Source organism: Nylanderia fulva, unplaced genomic scaffold (assembly GCF_048542155.1).
Source record: "Nylanderia fulva isolate GAGA-0341 unplaced genomic scaffold, ASM4854215v1 Scaffold13, whole genome shotgun sequence".
NCBI lineage: Eukaryota > Metazoa > Arthropoda > Insecta > Hymenoptera > Formicidae > Nylanderia > Nylanderia fulva.
Genome location: NW_028189518.1, coordinates 1,542,129 through 1,566,516, shown reverse-complemented (window position 1 = coordinate 1,566,516; position 24,388 = coordinate 1,542,129). Strand labels below are relative to the sequence as shown.

The 24,388-nt window shown below is 33.4% G+C and overlaps 3 protein-coding genes across 8 annotated transcripts in view; 2 read left to right on the top strand and 1 right to left on the bottom strand.

Moving 5' to 3' along the window:
• The first annotated feature begins 49 nt into the window (after positions 1 to 49).
• eRF1 (eukaryotic release factor 1) lies at positions 50 to 11,238 on the top strand. The gene is given in 9 exon segments (XM_029304594.2): positions 50 to 891; positions 1,220 to 1,395; positions 1,622 to 1,749; positions 1,845 to 1,995; positions 2,135 to 2,325; positions 2,447 to 2,576; positions 2,762 to 2,982; positions 3,084 to 3,231; positions 7,332 to 11,238. Coding segments are annotated over 9 exon segments (1,314 nt in total). The 5' UTR covers positions 50 to 805; the 3' UTR covers positions 7,415 to 11,238.
• Mcm10 (minichromosome maintenance 10 homolog) lies at positions 8,078 to 14,396 on the bottom strand. 2 transcript variants are annotated; one of them, XM_085479761.1, is made up of 2 exons: positions 14,188 to 14,396; positions 8,078 to 13,860 (listed from the first exon to the last, which is right to left on the bottom strand). In XM_085479761.1, exon 2 carries the CDS (start codon positions 13,848 to 13,850, stop codon positions 11,634 to 11,636), a length of 2,217 nt encoding a protein of 738 aa, XP_085335887.1. In that variant the 5' UTR covers positions 13,851 to 13,860; positions 14,188 to 14,396; the 3' UTR covers positions 8,078 to 11,633. The 2 variants fall into 2 exon arrangements, with proteins under 2 accessions (XP_085335887.1, XP_029160667.2); XM_029304834.2 differs by having other exon boundaries at positions 14,197 to 14,396.
• Positions 14,397 to 21,990: 7,594 nt separating this feature from the next.
• LOC114932472 (protein couch potato) overlaps positions 21,991 to 24,388 on the top strand; it is a 77,824-nt gene continuing 75,426 nt past the window's right edge. For 3 of the 5 annotated variants that reach the window (XM_029304690.2, XM_085479759.1, XM_029304691.2), the window contains exon 1: positions 21,991 to 23,570. In XM_029304690.2, coding sequence (XP_029160523.1) covers positions 23,508 to 23,570 — 63 coding nt within the window. In that variant the 5' untranslated portion in view covers positions 21,991 to 23,507. The remainder of the gene's footprint in view (positions 23,571 to 24,388) is intronic. The other 2 variants (XM_029304689.2, XM_029304692.2) reach the window with 2 other exon arrangements.

The following is a 24,388-nucleotide window of genomic DNA, read 5'->3' as shown; positions in this document are numbered from 1 at the left end:
CAATAGGAGGCTCCCATCGCCAGCGCGCCACAATGAATGTAAACGCGACCTGCGGCTGAGTTACGCTCGTGTGCGCGACTGGGCGGCCTCGAGGTCTTTTTGTGCTTCCCATTTTGTCTCGTGGTGCGGCACGTCCACCACCGTGGTCCACTGACGTTTCCGCTGTGTGCCATATCGCATGGCCGACGTGTGCATACGGAGGCTCGCGTGGTACTCGCCGTGTCACGAGCTGCGTCGCCGTTGAAGGAGAGGCCCACCATCGTCCCGCCCGCACCATCGTCCGCATCGGCGCACCTATATTCGCACTCTCGTGTAACGATCTCCTCCCCTTGAAAAGTGAGTGAGAGAAAACGGAAAGGAAGGCAAACGGGCCGCGTGCGAAGGTGGCCGTGCTTAAACGCTTTAATGCCCGCGCGCGCGAGACATTAATGGGCGGAGAGAGAGAAAGAGAGAGAGAATGAACGGACGGCCGCCCCTGCGTTGAATCACACCACGTTTCGCCGTGGTTGATATAATCCGGTGCGAACTGGATCGGTGCGGTATCTCCTAGCTATCGATAATCTTCCGTTCTTCGTGTGATTTTCGTAGAGAGAAAGAGAGAGAGAGAGAGAGAGACACACATCGCCGTCACACACGGTATTTCCGGCTTTGTCGACGCGCGGGCCACATTGCCTGCTCGTCATCGACGTCGTCGTCGTCGTCGTCGTCGTCCATTCACCGGACGAGCTAAAACAGCGATAAATCTCCTCAGCATCGGAGCACCTGGTAACGCCGCGACCACGCGTCCCCACGCACGCCAACAGCGATGTCGAACGAGGAGACCTCCGCCGATCGCAATGTCGAGATCTGGAAGATCAAAAAACTCATAAAGAGTCTCGAGATGGCCAGGGGGTAAGTAGGTCGGCGCAACAACGTTGGCGCGCCTCGCGCTGTCAGCTGTTACCGCCGAGCGGGCCCATCCTGACATATGGCTTCGCGGAGCATGTGCTCCTTTCATTTCGAGATCGTACTTTTATCGCGATCGATAGGCGTTGGCCTGTATATCGATATTAGATTTGTTCACAATTTTTTTTTATGTCATGGAAAAAAGTATACAAGTGTGATTAGGGTCAATGGGGGGCTTACGTAAGCAGATTTCTCCATAACAATCTTTTTCTGGTATTCAGCAGTGCTTTTAAATAATGTATAAAAGATATTATATATTCATGTGTCTTTACAGGAATGGTACGAGTATGATTTCATTAATCATACCTCCAAAGGACCAAATATCGAGAGTAAGCAAGATGCTGGCAGATGAATTTGGCACAGCGTCGAATATTAAGTCACGTGTAAATAGATTATCCGTTTTGGGTGCAATCACATCGGTACAGCATAGGCTAAAGCTATATACTAAAGGTAATTATACTTTTTATTTATATTACAATTTTTTGAATAGTTAAAACTTTTATTTACTAATACAACAGAGTATACACAGAATTTAATTTTATATATACACAATTGCAATATATTTAAATATTTTCAAATGTTCAGAAATACATTACATTTAATTCGTTTACTAATGTATCCAGATTATAATCCATTAATCAATTTATATAATTATAGATATTAATATATTTTTTAGTGCCTCCAAATGGCCTGGTAATTTATTGTGGAACTATCGTAACAGAAGAAGGGAAAGAAAAGAAAGTTAACATCGATTTTGAACCTTTCAAGCCTATTAATACTTCTTTATATCTTTGTGATAATAAGGTATGTTGTATATAATAATATTCTTATATTTATGTGCATATGTATTCTGCTATATTTATGTATGATGTTTATGTAAATTATGTTGCATTTTGCAGTTTCATACATAAGCGCTCACGGCATTGCTTGCTGACGATAATAAATTTGGTTTTATTGTTATGGATGGTAATGGAGCATTGTTTGGCACGTTACAAGGCAATACGCGTGAGGTATTACATAAATTTACAGTGGACCTTCCGAAAAAACATGGTATGTGTGTATAATATATTCAACATTGAGCAAGAGAATATTAAAATTATTTGTTCTCATAATTTATTTTTTTAAAATCATTACAAGATAGAATCATTAGAAAATATGTGACAGGTGTTGTAAAAATTATTAATTTTAGGCAGAGGTGGTCAGTCTGCGCTGCGTTTTGCCCGATTACGTATGGAAAAGCGACATAATTATGTTCGAAAAGTAGCTGAAGTCGCTACTCAACTGTACATCACTAACGATAAACCTAATATCGCTGGATTGATTCTCGCGGGTAGTGCCGATTTCAAGACCGAACTTAGTCAATCTGATATGTTTGATCCGGTAAGTAATTTTTTTTATTATTTTAAATTATTTTATTATATATATATTTTTTTTTGTTTATATATGTAGCAAGATAAAAGTAGGAATTGATTTTTTAAATGGTAACACGTGATTTTTTCAGAGATTGCAAGCTAAAGTTATAAAACTGGTAGATGTGTCGTATGGTGGTGAAAATGGTTTTAACCAGGCCATTGAATTAGCAGCCGAATCTTTGCAAAATGTGAAATTTATCCAAGAGAAAAAACTAATTGGTAAACATATTTATATATCTATATTATCAATATTATTTATCAATATAGGGAGCCTTACTTTAGTACTTTATATAAAAAATATTATTATATCTATACTAATTATATATAATAATGATATAATATATATATATATTTTTTTTCTTTTTAATCATCTTTAATCATTATTAATTTCTTTCTTTAATTAGGTCGTTACTTTGATGAAATTTCTCAAGAAACTGGCAAGTACTGTTTTGGTGTAGAAGACACGTTGAGAGCCTTAGAATTAGGTAGTGTCGAAACTCTAATATGTTGGGAGAATTTAGATATTCAACGATATGTTTTGAAAAATCATACAAACGCGGAAGAAAAAGTATTGCATCTAACGCCAGAACAAGAGAAGGATAAGACGCACTTCACAGATAAGGAGGTGAATATCCAAATATTGCTAAAATAGGAATATTTTTTGATTATTTTTTACTCTTTTTTAAAATAAAGTATTTATATTTTTTTTTGCTTCTATTTTTATAGAGCGGGGTAGAATTGGAACTTGTAGAATGTCAACCATTGCTTGAATGGCTTGCAAACAATTACAAGAGTTTTGGTGCTACCTTGGAAATTATCACAGACAAATCGCAAGAAGGATCCCAATTTGTCAGAGGTTTTGGTGGAATTGGAGGTAAGTCTCTTTTATATATATACTTATTATCATTATTTGGAATTTCATGAGACAGATACCTACATATACTTCCCTTATGTAAAAAATATACATATATACATTAAGCGGTTTCCAAAAATTGCGTGAGGTAAAAAACGATTAAGGAAAATAAAAAGAATGGTAAAGAAAACTATTAAAAACATATTTAATACTTATATATTCTTTCGAAACGTTCGAAATAATATCTTGTAAATGTTAGGCTTTCTCTTGTGCAATTTGCGCATTTGACTTACTGTGGAACTTCATAAATTGACAAGTTATGGTGCAGTTGTGTTGTTTGGGCACAATATCCTCAAAAGTCGTTAAAAATTAACATTACGTCGTTAGACACGAGCAAAGTTTATGTTTGCATGGAAAGTAAGTTTCATCAAACTGATATTAATTGTGGAGTATATATGTTGGTGCATAGGAATCCTCCGCTACAAAGTTGATTTCCAGTCACTGCAGGCTGATGAGCCTCTTGATGATGTTGACCTCGATGATTACTAATTTCATCCGTGAATTACTCAGAATCGACCAGGTAGCTCTTTCTCTGTCTTGCGTGCGTTCATTTACATCTCGTGTATCATAGAACATGTTATTTGCAAAGTTGGACAAATTTATCACATTTGTTCATCTATTATCAATTTATTTATCTCCTGCATTATAAGTATTTGATGATATAAATGTAAATGTGATTTAATGAAATTCAAGTAAATGGAGTATCTACTGGTATAGATCTCCAGATGCATATAATTAGTCAAATGTCTAAGACATTACTTCTACTTATATATTAATTTAGCTTTATGGCTAAAAAAATGCTTATTCTTATTCTCTCTTTCATAACGTATATATCGCTTCTCATTAATAACGTACTATTTACACAAAAAAATTTAGATTTTTATAATTAAAATTTAGCTTCTTATAATTTATTATATAAGTTTAGATATTATATAAGTTTAAGATCTATATGACAAATTACATACATTGTTTGATGACATGGAAAAATAATATTTACATTTATTACATATATATATATCTGTGTGTGAGATGTAGTCTGCTTTTTGTGATTAATTTAAATATAAAGATAAATTTGTCCAAGAAAAATTCAGTTTCTTCCATTGGGTTTCTCACTAAATAGTTTGGTTCTTTTTTGTGCAGATCTGTAGTATATATATGCATATATGTCTTTTTCCAAATAATTTTGGATGTGATGATAGATGTTTTTAGTTCATGTTTATCAAGGGTATAATGTTTATTATTTTCACGAATAAAAAAGAAGCCTGAAAACACATTGTTGTTTTTTCTTTCTTTCTTGGTAGTAAATGCAAATAAAGAAAATCTTATGTGTGTGTATGTATATGTGTGTGTGTACATATACATATACACACACAGATATACATATATATTTACGAATAACTCTATGTTTATATACGGGGTGAGTTGAAACCTTCCAGTTCCTCTATCCTATTTTTTATGCTGTATCATTAGATCTGTACATTGTTAGTTTTATAATTGAAGAAGTAAACGTAATACAGTGGTTGATTCAATGGAAAAATAATATCTGCCTGTTACCAAATATATAGTGGCATTCTTTCATATTCGTTTAACACATCTCATATTTGAGCAACAAAAAAATATACGGTAACATCGTATTCATCCGAAAATTCGTTGCGAACGAAAGGTCGTACACAGGAATGTTATAAATAAACTGGTTAATAACGCTTCTAAATGTCAATGTGAGCTTCTTTAGCCAATGATTGACACAAGTTTCATTATCATTACTAAAAATATAACTACCCATTGTATATTGTCCTATCGTAAAAATATCGATATTTATCTCACTGACCAAGATGACTTTTTGAATATACAGCATCTTATATATTTGTACACTAACTAATAATTCTTGATTCATATATCACTCACTAAGTATATGAGTTACATAAGAGTTTCGCTGAATGGAAACACATGCAGTGTGCGTATATATATCTGATTTTCAACTACCAAATCATTATATTTTCTTTTACTATATAATTATATATATATATATATATATATATATATATATATAATAGTATATGTTAAATATTTTGGTTTGCACGATATTTTTTATATTTATTATCTATTCCTTCACACAAGTAAGATTCTGTATTGTGCATTTGATATGATTCTGATATTTACTTAATTATATTTTTTCTGCCATTTTTCTATACAGTATTTAAACATTTTGCCAGAATTTACCTTTATAATTACGCTATAGACGTATATCTGTTGTACAGACTGGACTATACATTAATAGTTGTGACATTTGATGACATTATTAAGCGCATGTATATCCCTTTAATATATGTATTATAGTTTGTACTTCAGTCTCTATGTACTATTTCAAGTACGAATTTAATAATTCGAAATCAATTTTAGTGTGTTTAATATATGTCACTTGAACACAGTTATTTCATTTACTCTAATAATACAGAGAGACAATGTAATTTATAAATGAAAATAATATATTTTCTTTTTTAACAGGAAAAGATTATTACATTAATTATCTCAATTTTCTATTTAGAAATCTTGTTCAATTTGGTATTGCCATTTTCATAAACAAAATATAAAATTTTATTGTTATATAAATTGAAGTAAGATAGTGATATCGATAACAATTAGATTAGTACTTATAGTTTTATATAAAAGATTTATTACATGTGCTATATTTAAAATTTTATGTTATAATTAGATATATTTTTATACAGATGTACGCTTTTATCCATGCTTATATACAATGTAAAATTGAAAATTGTAATTTAATGTATAATCAATTCAATACACATTTTCAATGATTATACCTGCATGTTAAATAATAAGAGCTGTAAAAACGGCTAAGTTTGTTATCATAGATAATATATTCTATAATTAAAAAAAATATATCAAAAATTAAATGCAAATATGAAAGTTTCCATGTATACAGGATAACTGTTATCTCTGATAATAAACATTAATATGTATTTATATATGATGTCTATAAATATTTATATGGCTCTTTTATATATAGCACTTGCTTAAAATAGTTTAAATGTTTTAGAAACAATTTAAAAATATTTAATATTTTCAAATACTAATCGGCATTTTATTTTTATTAGCTTGCATATTGGGAAAGGTACAACATCTGTTTTTTATAAATTATATATAAGATATAAAGATTATAAATCCGTATTAACGATATACAATCAGTTAAGTGATGTTTCCTTTTATATATATTTATCGATATTTCGTTAATTTTTGCCAATATTTTTATATTTATAATTATTTTATAGTACATGCATACACATTTCTCTTACACACACACACACACACACATATGCATAGTTTTTGTATTTTATTAATATTTATTTAAATATTAATTTACGACAAATTTATTAATATAAAATTATAAATTTTCATTGTTTATACTTCTTTTATTATGCCATTACAATCACACTAAATTATAAAACAATATTTTATAATATTTACATATAATATTAATCTATAATATATATATATAATATATACATATTTTTAATTTACATAATATGATACATCATATTAATTTATATTTTCATAATGATATAATTTTTAATTTCATAATAAAATGTTGAACTAATCATGATTCATTTTTATGTCTATGAATAATGCTTTTTTTGAATTACAGTTTTTTTCTATTTGCTTTCTTTAAGTTTGATACATGTCTTATAAAAATTCTAATGTTTTCTTATATTACAAATGCAACATTTAAAGTACACTTCCTACTAAGAAAAGTATTGTTAATAAAATGCCAATTTGATTTAATTTTATATAATTTAGCAGATTGCTGTAGACATTAGATTGTAAATTGTGTATTTTTTAATGATTTATTCATATATATTTGCTTATTTATCTTTATTGTTTTATTACGATATTTCAGTTTTTCGCTATTAATCTAATCAATAATAATGAGTTTACGTGTATAAAAGTATAAAAGTAAACATTTTGTTTTAGCAAAGGAAATCTTTAAATGAGAAATAGTTGTTATTATCTAGCATATATTTCTCAAAATATATATTTTTCAGGTATTTTGCGGTACAAGGTGGACTTTCAAAGTATGCAGTTGGATGACATCGAAATCGATAGCTTTGATTTGGACGATTACTAAGTCCATGACTCAACTAATATTTAGTTATTTTAAATAAAACCATTAAAAGGCTTCGATGAGCAATAATTGGGTTTTTATTTATTTTGAAATTACAATAGTGCTAACAATAAAGAATATTTGAATATTTGAAATATTTCCGCACTTACTTGTGCTTCTTCAGCCAAAACAAAAATTTAGGCTCTTAATATGCCATGGTAAGATAAAAAAAAGGGTAGGGTCACGAGAGGCTATGTGTTTAAGAGAGAAAAAAAACCTGATCTGTTGCAAATCTATGCCAAAAGTCGATAACACATTTCATTCTACTTCCTCCTTGTCCAAGCCAGTCATTTTAAGGACTGTGCTGAGTCAAGTTTAAACTCAAATCTTGTATGTAAAATGTTAAGTCATATCATATGTGGTCCAGAGAAAATTGACTTGAATCATGTCAAATAACTTGTAGGAGAAGTCGTAATTATGTCAAAAATATAAAATCCTATTGGACGAAGCAAATAAAAAAATAAAGAATAAAATTAATAATAAATAAGAATTTACAAAATTATATGTTACAATTGAATTATAGCCTCTTGTGTGTGAGATGGTTTTGTGCGAACAGTTAGAGTCAAAGTCAGTTAGTTATTTTAGCTTTGGAAAAAGCTGAAGGGGGACATGAATGTATATGTTCTCTTTTGCATACTGTCCCAAGAAAGAAGCATAAACGGGCATGTTTCAAAATTATATCATACAATGCAGTGCGATATCATCACGAAATTATTGTCTAGAATTTACTGATTATCAAACAGATCGTAAAATCAATGCACAAAAGAAAAAAGCTGATATAATTCATGTCTATGAAAGAAAAGGCGATTCGAAGACTGTGACACTTAATTAAGCCAGCTTAATACCTGCCTACTCTCATAACATTTACCATCTTTTATTACAATTTATGATCTTTAATTATTCACAGATTCAGAGATTCGTTTAAATAACTACACTACATGCTCTACAGTGCCGAATACGTATGTTGTATAATATGTAATGATCCGGTTGTAATTTTATATTAAATTGATGTTTGTCATCTTATCATAGATTTTACGAGAAATGAGTATTTGAACTATAAGAGCGGCTACATAGCATTATTTTGTTCCGATACGATCCTGGAAGAAGAGCTGTAATAAACTGATTATTATAAACATACAATTGCGTATATTCTACACCGAAAATTTGAAAAATTCATATAATGATAACGCGAGAAGAGTTCTGTAAATAGATGTCAATTTTTAAAAAAAACGGCACAGTTGCCTTAGACATAAGTTGAGGTCGCGTACACGATCCACGGAGTAAATGAAGTATTTCCGTCTTATGCAGTGATATACACTTGTAAACATAAGGACAGATAATTCCTCGCAATCCTACATCGCTCCGTTGCTGGCTATTGGCTCTTAGATTTTTGTACATTCACACAATTGTACATAAGAAAAACGCTTCGCAAAAATATATATTGAAGTAACTTTTTTCATTGTTATAGTAATGCACCTCAATAAAAAGGAAAAGATATTTCCCCGCAATATTTAAATAGCAGTTATATTGGAGATATATTACGAAATTTATTTTAACAATGTTAATTTAATTCGCTTATTCGTACGATGCCTTTGTAATTAATGACGCTATGTATGCATAAATGTGGAAAGAATGTAACGTGCAATTTTGGTGAAGTATCCTTTATGAAAGAATATTGTATAGGGAAAGCAAGGGAGGATTTTTTGAAGAGTCTCGAATATTGTGAGAGCCTCTCGACGAAAAAAGTGTATCGTTAATAATGTATTCACATTACATTTGCGATATCATTCTGATGTACACTTTGCATAGAGACAAAAAACAGGCGCAAAAGAGAGCTTCATCAAAGTGGAACGTTCGAGAGAGATCCAATTTTTGCGAATGTGCACAACGAATTTCAGAGTGACGCGATGGTTCGAATTTGTATCTGTGTATTGTCTCTCAAGACATCCAGATGTTAATTACCGGCTTAACGTTTCTTCAAATTTTTATATGTAAACATCTCATTAGGAGTCTAGATAGTTATTTATTTCTATACATTGGTGCGACTACGTTTCTGCTTAGGCAGAATATCCGATTTAAGTATGCAAGATAGTAAATTAAGAGCTCGATAAATATTAATGATTGAAAGTGAGCGAGAGAGAACGAGAGAGTGAAGAGAAAATGAGAGCAAGAAACAGAAAGAGAGCAGATAAAGTCTTGTAATCTTTATCTTAATGTAAAGGTACATTGAAATATCGTCCACGCGTTGCTTTAATAATCGAACCGATGACTTAGATTATGGTTTGCCCCTCTGATATCTTGCAAGCCTAATTGTATAATCAGCTAACACATGTTCATCATTGATTATTGTTTCCATGTGTTTTGTCAGTGAAATACGCTCTTTAATCGAAACTAGTTGTTTCCTCGATATTTGATGATTAGCTTTCATATCTGACAGCAATACAGAATGTAGTCGTAAAAGTTTTTTAATCAGTCCAAAAAATTATATATCATGGATATTATTTTATTAGAATGCTTCACCTTTTCGTATATGTATCACGTTGAATTTGCGCTATCTTAAAGTAAAGTCTGTTTATGATGGATTACAAGCATTAATGGTATGGGATTATACCTAAGAACCGGAAAAGAAATTTTTGATGGTATTGCTGCTCATTTCCTGTGAGATCTATGCTCTGTCAAGTGATAAAGAGGAAGATTGAAATAATGATCTTAAAACATTCCATATCCATGTATATACGCGTATACATGTATTAATGTGAAATGATAGAAAAAAGATCGCTTTTCTAAAGAAAATAATATATAATTTATTAATAATTAACTCTATGTATATATGGAAATTGTTTATTATAATTTATGTAGTTATATTTTATTAATTTAATACTTTTTTGGCTCGTTTTTGAGGGGAATTAAAAAATTATACATGTATATACAAAATATATGACAGCTATGATAAATCGGTTACACATTAAAAAAATAATAAAAGTTTTTGGAACAATAATAATTATAATTATCATATTTATAAGTAATATTCCAAAGTGGATCGAATAACCATTATTTCTAATCTTCCTTTTTTCACGCATGTTTTACTCGAAGTTTTATATACAAGGAAGAGAGTAACATGTCATCGTAATATACAATGCCGAATAGAATTGTGGACAACCATAGGATATTAAACAGTACATGAGTGAAAAAATACAATCTATGTTTCTCATACAAACAGATAGTTATTAATGTCCGGAGTTATTATATTGACATAACACGTCGCGGAAAATCCATTCAGATTGTTTTCAAATGCATTATTGCATGTGTATATGATATTGATCTGGTAACGTATGTCAATGCGATGCTTTCGGACCCCAATTACAGTTCTTCATATTTAGAAATTTGTTGATATTTATCTTTTTACATAGTTCGTATCTTTCTTGTATGAAGGAAAGGAACGCGGGCTACTTTTATCGTGAGAAAACAGATACCTTCGTATGAGAAAGCTCTATCGAACGGGAACGGAAATAATGATTCTACTCAGCCTAAACATAAACCTCAAACGTAATTTAGTGAAGAACGTAATCGAGATGACAATGTTTTTTATACGATTGTTGTACCTGGTTGTATATCAAAACATTTCTGCCCGTTGTGTACATTTCGGACGGAGAGAATTCGATGTATTTCATTTCGGAAATGTGCAAGAGATACACTCTTAGGATTTCTTTATATTTGTACATTTTTCATAAATTAAAAAAAAAGAAAAGAAAATTGATAATACTGACAATAAACAAAAGGATATCAAATGTTTTGCATTTGTAGATTCTAAGATATAAAATATATAGGAATAAGTATAATCAATCGCGCGCGGTAAGCAAAAGATTCGCTCTAATTAATTTTAGTCGATGATAATCATTCGATTCAAATAGCAATTTGTGATCTTAAAATTTTCTATTTTTACCACATAATACAGACAAATATTAAAAAAAAATATATAATTAATATATCGTAGCATAATTTCGTCATTTGAGTTTCTAATATGTTATACAAACATCATTCATCGTATTAGTGTATACAAAACGTACACTATCAATTTACATATTTCGAGCAATCACCGTCTTATCATTTTTTACATTTTACAAATACGATACGACACGATTTACTAATTTAGATACAAAACTATTAGCGGGAGTCGAATTTACTAATCTTCATCCGGAACAAGAAGGTTGAGATTGGCATCTTTCACGATCGAACCCATGAACTTCTCCTCGGCGCCGCGTATGGACAGAGTTTCCGTGGCAATTACGGTCTTTCTCTCATCCATCATTGCTGCCCTGGTCCAACTCGAGCTGCCGCACTTGTTGCAGCTGTATGACGGCATAAGATTTAGACCAACAGTCCGGTTGCCACAATCGGCACACTTGAAGAACCTCTTGATAGCGTCGATCACGCGCAACGGATGTTTCTGCTCCTTACACATGTCCGATGCCGAGAAGGCCGTGTATTTACATATTGTACACTTCACGGCTTTGCAATTGACCTTGAAAGTGTTCAACATCTTTTCTTCCATCTTCTCCTTCAATTCTAATTTGTCAAAGTATTTCTCCTTTTCTTCGTCGTAGGATTTCTCGATCAAATCTGTATGCGAGGACTTAGCTTCTAGCATCTCTTTGAATAGTTTACTCATGTTCATCTTTTTCGCATTCTGTTCTTCCTGCTCATCATTCTCCCTCTGACGTTTCGCGTTTTTATACAGTTTCTCTTTCGAACGCATCTGATTGGGACTCTTTGCTTTGATTTTTCCATGCTCCTCCACCCACTTAATCGCGTTCATCTTGGCGGTACGAATTTGTTGCTTGGTGATGGGTTCGAAATTTATCGTACCTTGATTACATCCCGCTCCCAGTCGCGGGTTTAAAGACAGAGAGGTCAAAAAATTCTTGTTATCTACATGATTGTTTTTAGGTTTGCTTGTATAATTATTTTCCTGTGATTGCACCGGACTGGAGCATAGAATTGGTCCATTGGATGTCGATTGCACTATTACTTGCTTTGATGGTTGCCAGCCTCTCAATTTATTGAGTCGCTCAAAATCTTTCCTCGACTGTTTGTTCGTCAGCTCCACAGCCATTTCCTTCTTCTTAGCATCCACAGCATTGATCTCTGATTTCGAGTCACTTTTCGTTTTTTTAATATCACTGCTCGAAGAGGCCTTTGATAGTAATTCCAGACGAGCACGGTCCTTTTCGTATAATTGCTCATTGCGTTTGGCCAATACTGGTACGAATGGCGCCAGGCCATTGTAAGGTTTTCGTGTACCAGTTTGCTTGTTCATACGTTTTAACGTATCCCCGGTGAATCCATAGGTGTTATTGCTCGACTGTAGGTCTGCTCGTCGAGTACATTTCTTATATTCCTGTTTAACGTGATAGACACAGTACTCGCATCGACTTAGGTTTACAATAGAAGTACAAGAATCGCCGTTCTTCTTGATCGACTTGCATTTACCCATATCCTTGGATCTACCAAGGATCATCAGCTTCAAAGGATTGTCGATTGATAAAGTTGCTTGATCGATGTTGTCCTTACTCTCGAGCACGTTCGGATTGAGAATACCTATTACACTGCCAGTGATTGTTTTCCATAGCTGCTTGTAGGCATTACTGAACAGAAAAATGGATACAGTCTTCAAATCGTCGGACAAATCGCTTATTTTCCAGATGCAGTAAGAACTTCCCTTTATCGAGGTTTTTGTGGCTGACTTATTGATTAAAACACCGGCGATTACCCAATCATTATGTACATTATCAGAAATAATATGATTTTTTACTCTTGATATTGTTACAGCTATCTTGTCCTTCATACGTTCTTTTAATTCAGCAGAGGATATGAGAGGATTAATTATTCTTATTCCAAAAAAAGGATCGCTATACACATCTTTTGGAACAGTATTATTATTGCTACTTTTTATATTATTGAGATCAAAAGACTTATTTTTATTATTAAAACCATTATTATTGTGCTGTAATTTTGCAGGTTGTTCAGTCTTAGAAGAAGAGTGCTCTTTTAATAGCTGCTTTATCTCACGTCCATAATTAGAATACTTTTGCTCCTCAAAATTACGTCTGTCTTCATCATCCGAAGAATCAAGCTTGTCATCGTAAGATCTATCAGTAAGTTTCTCATGAATTGGTTTATCCTCATTATTTACATTACATGGCTTAGAATCTAAGAAGTTAAACTGCAATTCTGTTAAAGTCTTTTTTGGTTCAATTGATTTAGATTCTTTAGGTTGATTAGGCTGTTCAGGATGCTGAGACTGTTCAATATTACTCTTTTCAACATCAGTGTCTTCAATATCATTTGATATGAGATTATTCAAGATATCCAGATTAGAATCACTGTCCTCATGCTCCATATTTCAAATCCTGTAAGTAAATATATAATTAATATTTCTGTAAATACATTATGTCTCTCTTTGATTAAATTATAAATTATATTTAAATTTATTATTTATGACAAAATTAAAAATTCAATTTAGAAAAAACAAATTTGTGTGTCTGTAGAGGTAAAGTAATGACAAATAGTTAATCGATCAATGAATGTTACAATTTACTTAATATTAAATTTGTAGTTAAAAATATTTATACATAAATACAAAAATATAACTTGAAAATAGAAAATAATTTGCTAATAAGAGCTCAAAACTGTCATTGATCGATCAATTGACTTTTATGACAATAGATTACACATGCCTGGCTAACCTATTATTTTTATAATACTTTCTAATATTTGAAAATTTGATAAAAATATTCCTTGCTGCTATATTAAGAATCATTTACACGTAAACATTTTTGAATCACAAATATTCACAAGTATTCACACATTATTTACAGATTTTATAGGACAGTAATACTACGTGTCACTATTTACACGTTGTATGAATATACATATGTCTGCCAGTTTACCCGCCAATTTTCAGCAGACGATGAAGCATAGAAATAAAAAATGCATAGATGGAGCGATAAGCGATATCGGAGAATAATTGTCCACCAATCACTTTAAACTACCCGTTGCATATAAACAAGTCGATGCCACATCTATGTATAATTCTATGGTGCAATGGAACGCCCGCGAGATTATCTGCGCAGGCGTATCGAGTTATCGCGCGTTTCGATTGATTCGATATATCGAGAATCTCAGCGTCACAGACGTTTTCGCGCTCAATCTGGGTCAATCTCGGGACGTGTCGCAGCAAATCGCGGAGTCGTGTTCGATTTGTTTCGTATAGATTATGTTTTTTCTGTATCGGTTGTTGCTATCTAAATGTGAATCTCTCGTGTGCGAAGAGTTATCGCGAGCGTCTGCCGTAAAGAGTGTCAGATATATTGACATATTGCATTCAACGCATTCAACATCACACGCCGGCGTCGACTAATTGTTCCGGCATCGTCTTCGTGGTACGTATCTCACTTTATTTCCTCGACAAATGCAGCGGAAGTGCATCAATTGATGCATTATCATCGCCAAGTATGTATATATTCACGTATATATCCATTGTTCTATAATATATGTATATAGAATTTATGTACAATTAACCCATACTTTTCCATCCCCCTCCCCTCCTCGCCCCTGCATTTGTGATTTTACTGGATTTTATGCATCGATGAGAGAGACGTTATTCGTATATTCATAAAAAGAAAGAATAAAATAAAATAAAATATATAAAAATTACCAAAAAATTTAATTAATTTTTTTTTATTTATAAAATTGATTTCTGATTAAATATAATTCTTGAATATATAATAATAATTAATGGACATATGGCTCATTTCATTACACATCTTGTGAAAGAAATATGTATGTTGATTGAGATTACTTTGTAGTGATCCGTTAACACATTAATTTATATATTTCACTAATTTTACTATAATTCTAAAATATTCTTTCCTGAATGAATAAGTAAAATAGTAAAGGAAATCGACAATTTCTAGTAATTGTTGTATTCAAATGATTGTTCGCAATAAATTATTTATAGCTTGCAGTCGCCAAATCATCACACGATCTGATTCATCGCATTGTCACTGATATGTAATGGCGTAATTTTCTATAGTATAATATGATGTTATCAGGGTTTATATTATCACATATAGAGTATTCTAGAAAAATCTCGAACTTATGGTATTTTATTTTAACTAATCTTTTTTTACATTATAAAATATAAAGACAAAAATATTTTTTGATATAAATAATTTTAATATTGTTAAAAATACGAATAAACAAACAATCGTTTATTTAAATTTAAATAAATCTTTTTGTAATTATTTTTTAAGTTTTTGAAATTTGTCTTTAAATTATTCACAGAATTTGTCATTAAAATTAAAACTGGAGATTTTAAGATCTTTTAAAAAATATCATATTTAATTTCAAGAATTATCACATATTTAATTTTTTTTATAATAATATTAACAGTTACTATTAAAAGCTTGCATATGCAATTTTTATAGAAATGTAAAATTGTAAAAAAAATATAATATTATTAGTTTTACATTTTTATAAAAATTGCATATGTAATTTTTATAGAAATGTAAAATTGTAAAAAAAAAATAATATTATTAGTTTTACATTTTTATAAAAATTGCATATGCAGCTTTTAATAGTACAACTTAATGTTATTAAAAAAAAATGTGATAATTTTGGAAATTAAATATTATATATTTAAAAAACTCCAACTTTAATTTTTATAACAAATTGTTTGAATTATTTAAAGTCAAATTATAAAAACATAATTATAAAAAGATTTATTTAAATTTAAATAAATAATAGTTTATTTTAATAATATCATTTGTGTACTTTTAATAATATTATAATTATTTATATCAAAAATTAATTTTGTCTTAATATTTTAATAAAGGAAAAGATTAAGAAAAAAAATTAATATTCTTTTTTCCCCTACTGAATTAATTAATATTTATATGTATCAAATATCATGCTTCTGTTATTTATACACACCGACTAACGATTTTCGCGGCAACGCGGCCGCGTTTGCCACAAGTACTGAAATCGACCAGTCTCTCCTTATGAAATATTCAGACTGGATGTTGGAGTCGGACTAACTCAAGCAGTCAGTTTGCATCCAAGTAATTCTCGTGGACGAGGATGCAAGCAACTCCTATGAGGCTATCGAAATACGTTCTGGAAACGTTTAATCGGAAGTCTCGCGGGTCGCTGTATTAACCCTTGACGGCGCAATATAATTTCCGCATACGGATCGATATTAGATGTAGTATTTTTATTTTAAGTATTACCCATGTTGCGTTTAAAGTAATACGTGACCTCCGCGTCCCATTCGTGTTCTTTTGTAAAAATTCAATAAAGGTAGAGTCAAACGGGAATAGAACCGGGTAAGTAGTGCAAATTAGATTTTGATTATTCACTCACAAATGGCAGTAAAATAAAATAATAATTATAAAAGATTTAAAGAATTTTTAATGGCCTAAATGCACACATTTAAAGACATTTATTAAATTTATATAAAAGTTGTAAATATGTATATAAATTTCTCGCCAACAAAATTCTTTTTATATTTCTTCCAGTTTATTCTAATCAAAATTCGTAGATAAGACAATAATGTTTTGAAATTAAAATTATTATTAATAGTTGATGATTAACAGTAATTTTGATGATAAAATTAATTAAATTTTTTTAATAAAAGTAATTTTATAATAACACTATATATTATTTTTATTTAATTTTTTTTATGAATTATAATTATTCAGTGACAAAAAATGTTTAAAAGCATATATGTAGAGTACAGTCTTATTCAGGATTAAGCGTTTCCATCGCTGTATTATGAAAGTAGCGGTTGTTTTAATCCTTATAAAATACTTTTCACCGTATTATGCGATAAACAGTGGCTAAATGCTGCATAAAATATATAATTATATACTTATACTATAGGTTATACTTGATGAAAATGCACTTGCTTATTATAGATTTTTTGCATTTTTTATACGTTTCCGAATTTTCAGAATCTTTATTTGAACTTTTATTAATTTTTAGTTATTGCACTTAACTATTTCTAAAATAAATACTCAGATAGCACAAGCTATTCGAAAAGAATTAATTTGTATATCACCAATTTTAAGTCCCTTTTCAAATACATATAGAATTCATTTTACAAAATGATACATATAGAATTCATTTTACAAAATGTATTTAAAAAGGGACTCAAAATTGGTGACATACAAATGAATTCTTTTCGAATAGCTTGTGCTATCTGGGTAGGTTAATATTAATTATATTATATCATGTTTTTATCAAAAATTAAATGATTAAAGAATCGACGAGGCACTCAAATCAAATTGATTCAAAATATAACAAGAAATTTAAAATTACACATTGACAATAATACATAAAACCTGTAGACAAACCAGATATTTTCTTTCTTTTATCTCATACAATGCGCGTCACGCATAATTTTTTTATCAGAATGCAAAAGTAAGTAACCTGAAAAGATTTGCACACAGAAACTTTCTTTGACTTTAATAGGATATCGGATGTAGTTTCTCATAAAATAATAAACGCGATGCGATAGTTTCGTCCAAGGATACAGAAATAATTGCGCGTGCCAAATAAATAATTCCGCATATTTTCGTCGATCCGGCCGCCGTATGAGTGTGTTGATGCACTACTTGGTGCCCCGTGGTACCATCGTCCGCCGGTCGATTCGAGCAATAAACCATCAATAATACAGTCTACTTGCTACGGTTTAACGGTGTACGACTCGAATACGCAGAACACGCAATCATGCTGCTTTACATGTTTGGTAGCAATAATCCGCGACTCGACAATTTTTCTGTACGATTGCTTCGCGATGTTTTATAGAAATTGAGCCGATTTGCATACGACTGAGAAATATGAATTTTATTGCATAATTGCGCCAGAAATGGTATCATTAACATGTAAATGTGTCATTTTTTCATGGTCTTATTCTGTCAGATCGATATGTCAAGATAAGAAAAACCGACAAGGGCAAAACACTTGGCTTATAAAAAAAACCATTGAATCTTTTGCGATAATTCATCATATTTGCGGCAATATTTTAATTATTTTTTAATATAAATTTAATTAAAATAATTAAACAATTACCTTATTATTGATCTTGTACATTACATAAAAAGAATGCTCCAATATAGCTATTTCAACTTCAATATGTATGCGGAAAAAAATGTACCATCATACCTAAATTTTAGCTAGCTGGTAACTAATATTTTTTAGCTATAGTTGCACGGAGAATTCTATAGCTAAAAAATATTAGCTATCGTAGCTAAGGCATAATAAATTTCATGTGTAATATAGGGACAGCTAAAATTTAGTTATAGTAGTTAATTTTTTCCGTGTATTAAATCTATTTTAATGTTTTGGGCGTGCGTGTAGCTTAGCTCGTTAATTATTGTTCTATCAATATCGCGAATCGGGAGAGGATCGTTAAGACGGAATAGTTAATATAGGTGTTATAATTATATTGTCTTTTACTGCGTTTATTCGGGTTATCAAATACAGATTTTTACTCTCCACCGAGGAAAACCGTGTATCGCGAGCGCGAGTCAAAATCTATCTGCCCTTCGAGGCCGCGTATTGTCCTGCTTCTCTCGATTTTTCCACGACCTTATTTTTATTTTTAGGTGATTAGCCTATCTATTATTTTGAAGACTTTCGCTTTTTATTCTGTTCGGAAATCACAATCTACCTTCGTCATGCTAGACGCTTATTTATTTATTTATTATTTTGTGTCACCGGTCGCGATATCCTTAACACTCGTCGCTTGTCATATATTTTTTATTTCGTGTATATTTTATTTTATATATATTTTAATATTCTTGTGGCATTTATCGCCACAATGTGTAATAGTAATATCATAATTTGAAAGACTTATTAAGAAATATTAAGCATTTATATTTCGAGTTAATTGCGATTTTTTTTTTCATTGCTTTAATAAGTATTGTATTTACTATTTCTTTAAGCAATTCATACAAAAAAAGAAGAATGTTTTATGACCGATATAGCGGTATTTTTTTTCTCTTCTCTCACCGCGTTATTCATTCTCGTGCAACGGGATTCTAGTGCCATCCCATAATTCTGAAACTAGTTGGAACAAAAACAGCTCACGTATCGTCCATCTGCCCCCTTCCTTTATGTTCTTCTCCCGCCTCTTTTCCCCGGGCTTATTTCTGAATCATCTGCGACACGACCATGAGCATCTTCCACCTGCTAATCTCGAGGAAAGCTACGCGTTTCGAGCGGCTTCCACCTGTTAGTTATACGGGGGAAAGCGTGTAGTCGCAGAGTTCCTCGTGTAGAACGGAGCTGCATGCTGCTCTGAGCCGCTCTTCCTCCCATTGCCATCTGCTCTCTTTTTCCCTCTCTCTTTCACCCTCTCCTTTCTTCTCTCTAGAAAGAGGTAAAGAGAGAATGCACGCCGCGAGTGCATAACGCGATGCGCTTCGGAAGAAAGTACGCCGTTACTTTCGATGCATCGTTGCACCTCGAAGCATCGACACGAGTTATAGTTTTTTCGCGTGCGAGTGAGTCAGAATCTTCCGCGATATGGAATTCCATTTTTACACAGACCATTATGTGTAATATTGTACATATTTCTTATAAATCTGAGATTTCTAAAATAGAAGTTGACAGATTTTCTATAGAGGGATCCAGATTTTAGAGGAAAAAGTTACATGAGAAAATGTATCAAGAATTTATTACCATTTTATGTATATCTATATTTTTTATTATTAATTATTATTTTAATTAATTTTGAATGTACATTATATATGTAATTTGACAAAACAAAAATATATACACGGTAAAAAACATTTCGTATTTCTGTTGAAATTATCTTGTGTAGAAATTTTTGTGTTAAATTTTTAACATACTCTTATGTTAATATAACATATTGTCGTTATGTTATTTTGACATTTGTCTGTTGAGTTAATATTCACTATTTTTAAGTGTTAAAACAACACAATTAAATGAAAATGTACGAATTTTTGCTTATATTATATTTTTATTTTTATATTTTTGTGTTATTTTTTCACATATTACGTGTTATTTATTTACATATTTGTCCTCTGTTAAAATGACATTAAAATTAGAGTAGATAAATTGAGACATGTGAAATGTGTTAAATTTAACATAAATTTTTTTACTGTGTATAAATAGTTTTACATTTTTATATAAAACTTATTGTTGGTAATCAATTTAATAGAATATATATAAATTTTATTGTAACACTTTCATGTGTTTATATAGATAACAATTTCATATATTTTATATTTCAATGCACATTTAATCTTTGTTTCTGTGTACACAGCAGATGTGAATAACTTTTCGTTGCGCGCTATTTCGCCTTCGGTCGTCTTTTGCAACTAGCTTGGCGAAGGGATTTCCCTGCAGGGCACGCCTTCTCTCTTGACCTCTTTGTTGCAACTCATTTTAATAAAGTAACTTCAATAATTACGGTTATTATAATAACCGTGCGTAACAAGACGAAAGCGTTCATCGTTATAATATCGTTATACTTCTGACGAAACCTACTTTTCTTTTCAAATATGTAATAAAACGTTTATTATGTTCAGAACTGGTTATTTATTTTTAACGCAAAGTGTGTGTTTGCATGCGCTATGCTGATTTATATAATCATCTATATGAACAACGTCTTTTAGAATATGATATTGCATTTTACATTAATAGAAATATTTTATAAGAAAATAGAAAGTGGAGAAAGAGAGATAAGTAAGTCTATTGAAAAAAAAAGAAAGTTTCTTCCTACTCTTTATATAAAAAATGATAATTACAAGATAATAGAGTTACTTAGCAAACGTATTTGTACGGTTTTTTACAAATTTTTTACAACCCTTAAGTATAATTCATTAGAGTATGTATTAATATTTTTATCAAATTTCTTAGCTAGTTTTTTTTTAATCACAGATTTCAATTAAAAATAGAGAAAGGAAGAAAGCTCGACGAAAAGTTCCATTCTCTCGTTCGAAATATAATTTTGTAACAACTATACATTGATCGTTATTCACTATTGTAATCGCGATATTTGAAAATGACGAAGTGCGCTCGAAATTCTTCAGTAGCAAGTATAGTGAGTAGTAAACTCAATCGAAGGTCATCCCCGAAAAGCACGTGCGGAAAGCTCGACGCACCCCTAACGCTTCGTCGCGAGTAGCGCAGGGCTCCGCTTTCCCGTCGCCTTTTCCGGCGGCGCGACTCGGATAGGGAACATCGCGCCGATGTGGTCCCCCTCCAGAAGACGGGTGCTTCTCGCCTACTCTGTTCCCTCATCGGAATCGCGAGCGCGAACCTCCGCGGTCCCTCTTCTCTCCTCCCGTTCCACGTTCCCATCAGCAGGCGCTCGATCCAAACTCCCCCCTTCGCTCCTCTCTTTCTCCTGTCATCCACCCACTCACCTACCCCGACCCAGTGGCCCGCGGGCTACCCCACTCTCCACCCTCTCGACCCCCTCGCACCCGTCTCGCCGTCGCGCTGGTTCACGCTCCGTCAGTCTGTCGGCAACCTGCGTACCAGTCGTGTCGCAGCGCTCACGTAACAAAATTCTTATATTATTATTACCATATCACTCTATTTACTTGCCTTGACACTTGACACGGTGGTGTGTTCAATTCTTCGTTCTTTCGACTGTATACGTTGCGCGTTTTTCATTTTTTCGCGAAACACCCCGAGAAAATATTTACGTCCATACGCGTCCGGAGGCTCTCTCTTCGTCATCGTCGAGGAAAATCGTCTCTCGCATATATATATACATATACACCACTTGTATCCGCGCTCGCGCATATGAAACCATTCGCCAGGATTCGCGGTCGTATCATCACCCACGGAACTCATCCGAGATAAAGTGATAGACAGACAGCAGGTCGTAACGAGAGAGAGAGGGAGAGAGGAACCATACAAATACGTCAAGTACGAACCCGTCGTCGTCTGCGAACCTTACCCCATCGCAAGCCACGAGCTACGAGCGTCATTGGTTTTCCGGAGCATTGTTGCGTGCGAGCCACCGGGTGCGTGGCAAAAAATCGTGCGCCTCCTGCAACCTCATCTTCGCGGTCATCATCGCCGTCGCCGTCGTCCTCTTCGTGACGTGTAATCGCGCGAGCGCGTTCACCCAGCAACGTTAGGAAATACTCCGGAACCATCATCAGACGCATCCGGTGCATGGATTACTGCTGCTCATCGATAAATGAAATATCCGGTCTCGACCAGGAGCAACCTCGCCGATCGCGTTCACCGGGTGCTGCCCTGCTCCTCCTCCGCGGCGGACACGCTGCTGCTGCTGTTGGTGTATCGATTGCTCTAAAATAGACGCGTGGGAACAACACCTGCAGGCCAGGCGTACACGTATACACATGCCGCTCGCAGGCGCATAAACGCGCAACAGACCGCACACGTTCGTGCACCACGCTTCGTACATATACATCTACATATACATCACACTCTCTCTCCCTCTCTCTCTCTCTTTTTCTTTCTCTCTCGCTCTCGCTTTTACGCTGCCACGACTCCCTTGCAGCGGCAACGTGTGACAGGTGCAACGACGACGACGACGTCGTTGTAGGGTAGCCGGAGGTGGCGCTATCGGAGAACCGCAACAGAAAGCGGAAGAAGAAGTGAGCGAGGTCGGCATCGGCGAAAAGCACGCGAAAGAGAAGAGGAAAAGGAAGAGAAGAGGAAGAAGGAAGGAAGAAAGGGGAAAGCCGGCCAGGGAAGAGAGACAGAGACAGAGAGAGAGAAAGAGAGCGAAGACCGGGTCAGGGAAGGAGCTGAAGGCGTGGAGGAGGAACAGGAGGAGGTGGCCGCGGCCCCCGTGTTTTTTCACGAAGGGAAGGTTATTTTCCAGTAATACGTCCTGGAGGCGCCCGTCGTCTTCGCCGGTACAACCATAACGCCGCCCGCTTTAAAACGACCGAGACGGGACACGGTGGACTCATCGCCGCCACCCGCTCGTACCGCAGTCCCCGGCAACCCCGGACCGTCCGGCAAACTCGCCTGCATCATGGACGCGCCACTATCGCAGAGCATGGACTCCGTCAACACGGTGGCCACCGGCGAAGATGAGGTAAGTGTCCTAAGGAACTTTGACTCTTTAAAGGGTGGAAGCCACCCCTTGTGTGTGTTTTACCTTTCCCCAAGCTGTGTACAACTCCGAGCCATTCTCGTATTTCACGTGTTTTTTTTCGCAGCCTATATCGATATTTCTTTCCCAGCCCCCTTTCTTTACCATCCCTTTATCGAAGGCCACGTTTGAATATCAGATATCACTTTATTTCGCTTCTTCTTTCTTCCCTTCCATCGTCAGGCTACACTATTCTCACCCCTTCTCTCTCTCTCTCTCTTCGTTCTCCATCTCCCTCGCACTTTTGTGTTATCGCCATATTGGTCGGTTCTCCATCCCCTGTGCACCCTGTCTGAATATATCGTGGCTGTCTCCCTTACTCGTTGCGACCCTCGCGCGCGTCATAGCGCGCGCAAGCGCGTATTTGGATGTGCTCGCGCAGACCGCTGACACGCGCGTACCTTCGCCGCGTGTAGAATGTCACTCATTAATGATGCGAACTCGATGCAACATATTGCATGCTCCAAAATGGTTCGATGATAGAGAGAAGAAAAGGTTTTCAGAGAAATGTATTAGATGTACGATAAATATATACGCATGGTTCTTTGTTTAAATGGAACGCTCGTAGGAAATTAAATTCAAATAATGACGGGAACAATTTTTTTTTTTTTTGATAATGTATAATACAATTTGAATGAAATTTATGAATTAAAAAAATGACGACAAATATTTGATAGAAAATTGGTGGAAGAAATGCCTGTGTATACGTGTCTCATGGTGATCTCATGTTTCGTTAAGTTTCATTGTGATAAAAATATCAA